General features: G+C 37.7%; 1 protein-coding gene across 1 annotated transcript in view; it reads left to right on the top strand.

Moving 5' to 3' along the window:
* ABCA13 (ATP binding cassette subfamily A member 13) overlaps window positions 1–1,961 on the top strand; it is a 207,588-nt gene extending 205,627 nt beyond the window's left edge. Inside the window, exon 61 of the mRNA XM_019471904.1 lies at window positions 1,872–1,961. Coding sequence (XP_019327449.1) covers window positions 1,872–1,961 — 90 coding nt within the window. The remainder of the gene's footprint in view (window positions 1–1,871) is intronic.
* Window positions 1,962–2,401: the final 440 nt, after the last annotated feature.

Raw genomic sequence — 2,401 nt, forward strand, 5'->3', positions numbered from 1 at the left:
CCCCCCAGTTTATGTACTGAGCATGACGTCACATGGTATGGAATGTCCCTTGGGCCAGTTTGGGTCAGCTGTCCTGGCTGTGCCCCCTCCCAGCTTCTTGTGCACCTCCAGCCTTCTCAGTTGGTAGAGCATGGGAAGCTGAAAAGTCCTTGACTAGTGTAAGCACTACCTAGCAACAACTAAAACATCGGTGTGTTATCAACATTATTCTCATCCTAAATCCAAAACACAGCACTGTACCAGCTACTAGGAAGGAAATTAACTATCCCTGCCGAAACCAGGACATTATTTTTCTTTCTTTTTTTCTTTTTCTTCCCCCCCCCCCCCTTTTTTTTTGTCTGAACATGCTGTGTACTGTAATTATTGATGTAGTAGTATACTATATCATTTGCTGGATTACCCAAATGTATGCGACAAACCAGCAGTTCCAGGCCATCTCAGGTCTACACAGTAATTTCATGAACCCTACTGCTTCTACACTGGAGGTTAGCACAGTAAAAGCATCACAATAAGCCATGTATTTGTACTGTGTGCAAGCATAATCAGTGTTTAGATACATTTAGATCTGTGCGGGATGAGAAGGTGGGACTGTGAACTGCCATGTCCACAGTCCAAAAGTTGGGATCTTACCAATGTCCTGGAAAAGGCTGAACCAGTCTCTGCAAATTACAGTAAACCTTAGACTTACGGGACATTTTCCTTTGAGATTTTTCTTTTGCAGTGAATATCATTCTGCACATTAGAGAACAGCGGAAGTGCACAAGCAGACAGAAGAGATCCCACTTGTAAAGACTGTGAAATCCTATAGGGGCAGAAGGAAGAACAGAACGATGGCAAGGATGGGGTTTCTGGGTGGTTGTGATGTGTTAGAGTGTTTTTATATGCAACTTCTTGTTATGTATTCTACAATCTGAGAGTCACATCCAGTCCAAATATTAATTTTACCATGATAGAAGGTGTGAACTTATTCTTTTTTCCCATGTGCAAATCATTAATGAAATATTCTGATCTGTACTGATCTGTTAACTGCTTGTAAATGATCTATTCAATGAATGCCTGTATATAAGGTCATTTCAGCCTGTTGATTGTTCAGGCATTGTTCACTCTAGCTTAATTCCTCTCCATTATTCATGGTGATTCATCACCTCAGTCACCTACCATTGTTTCCTCTCTCTGACTAACTGTCAGTTTGAAACAGGAAAATAGTTCTGAATAACAAACACCCTTAAAATGCATCCCAAGTTTGTTTGCATATGAATATGATCATTTGAATCAAGACTAGCCATCTCTTACTCTCCATTCCTTGCTGTCAAATAGTTGTGTGATTAAAAAGCAAACAAGCCTTTCTGTAGTAAGATCTGTTTAAAAGAAAAATCAAGGAGGCACATTAGTTGTTGAGTCATGACTCTGCAATGTTCAGAAATATACCTTCACCTTGAAATATCTGGACCCTCATCTGTGATGGTTATTGGTAGAAACAGCAGTCTCAAGTTCCTTAGGTGTGTCATTTCAAAGCAAATTAAAACAATTGTTTCCCACTAACTTGTGCAGCAGTAAAATATAATTTTCATACATAAGTTAGTAACTCATTTTATCATTATTTTTATAATTCATCAACCACTGTGTTAGCTGGAGAGGTGAAGAGGGATCATTTCTAGAGTTTACAAAACATATCTCTATAGGGGTTCCCTAAATCATTTCTAGAGCTTACAAAACATATCTCTATAGGGGTTCCCTCAACATAAACTATTAATTTTTGTGTCACCAAAGCTTAGGAAAGCAACTGAAAAATATCATCAGCTATGTCTCCAAAGTTTCAGTTCAAGTACTGTTATTTTGAAAATCCTACTTTTTTTTTTAATGTCTTACAGGTATTCATTAATTTTGCTACACAACAGCAAGGCGTCTCGCATTCTTCACAAGAATCTCCTGTTGTTCATCATGACCACCTGCCAGTCTAGGATCAGAATAGGATACAGCTTCAGCAGCATATATGTGTGTGTGTATGTTTGTGTATATATACGTGCATTTTACGTGCAATAACTTTTCAGCTGTTAACAATTTGTGTGTGAGAAACAAATAGTAGAAGAAGAGGTGAGTTTGCATTTGTAGGCCGGAAGGAATGCTACCAATTCTCAGTTAAACAAGAAACTGGTTACATGCAGACCAAAAATCAGCCAAAAAGTAATGCTTTTTAATTAACTGGAATTTTATACTATAAATGGCCTAATTAATGCAGCTTTGTGGGAAAAAAAATAAGAAAGGAAAAAAAAGCTGATGTGAAATGTCACACTGTATAGTAGATTTTTTTTTTGTGGTGGATCTACATTCATTTGACTACAGTAATCTTGTCTTGCATGCACACTTACCTAATTTTTACATGACAAGGCAAGAAAAACAC

Source organism: Aptenodytes forsteri, unplaced genomic scaffold (assembly GCF_000699145.1).
Source record: "Aptenodytes forsteri isolate BGI_AS27 unplaced genomic scaffold, ASM69914v1 Scaffold194, whole genome shotgun sequence".
Lineage (NCBI taxonomy): Eukaryota > Metazoa > Chordata > Aves > Sphenisciformes > Spheniscidae > Aptenodytes > Aptenodytes forsteri.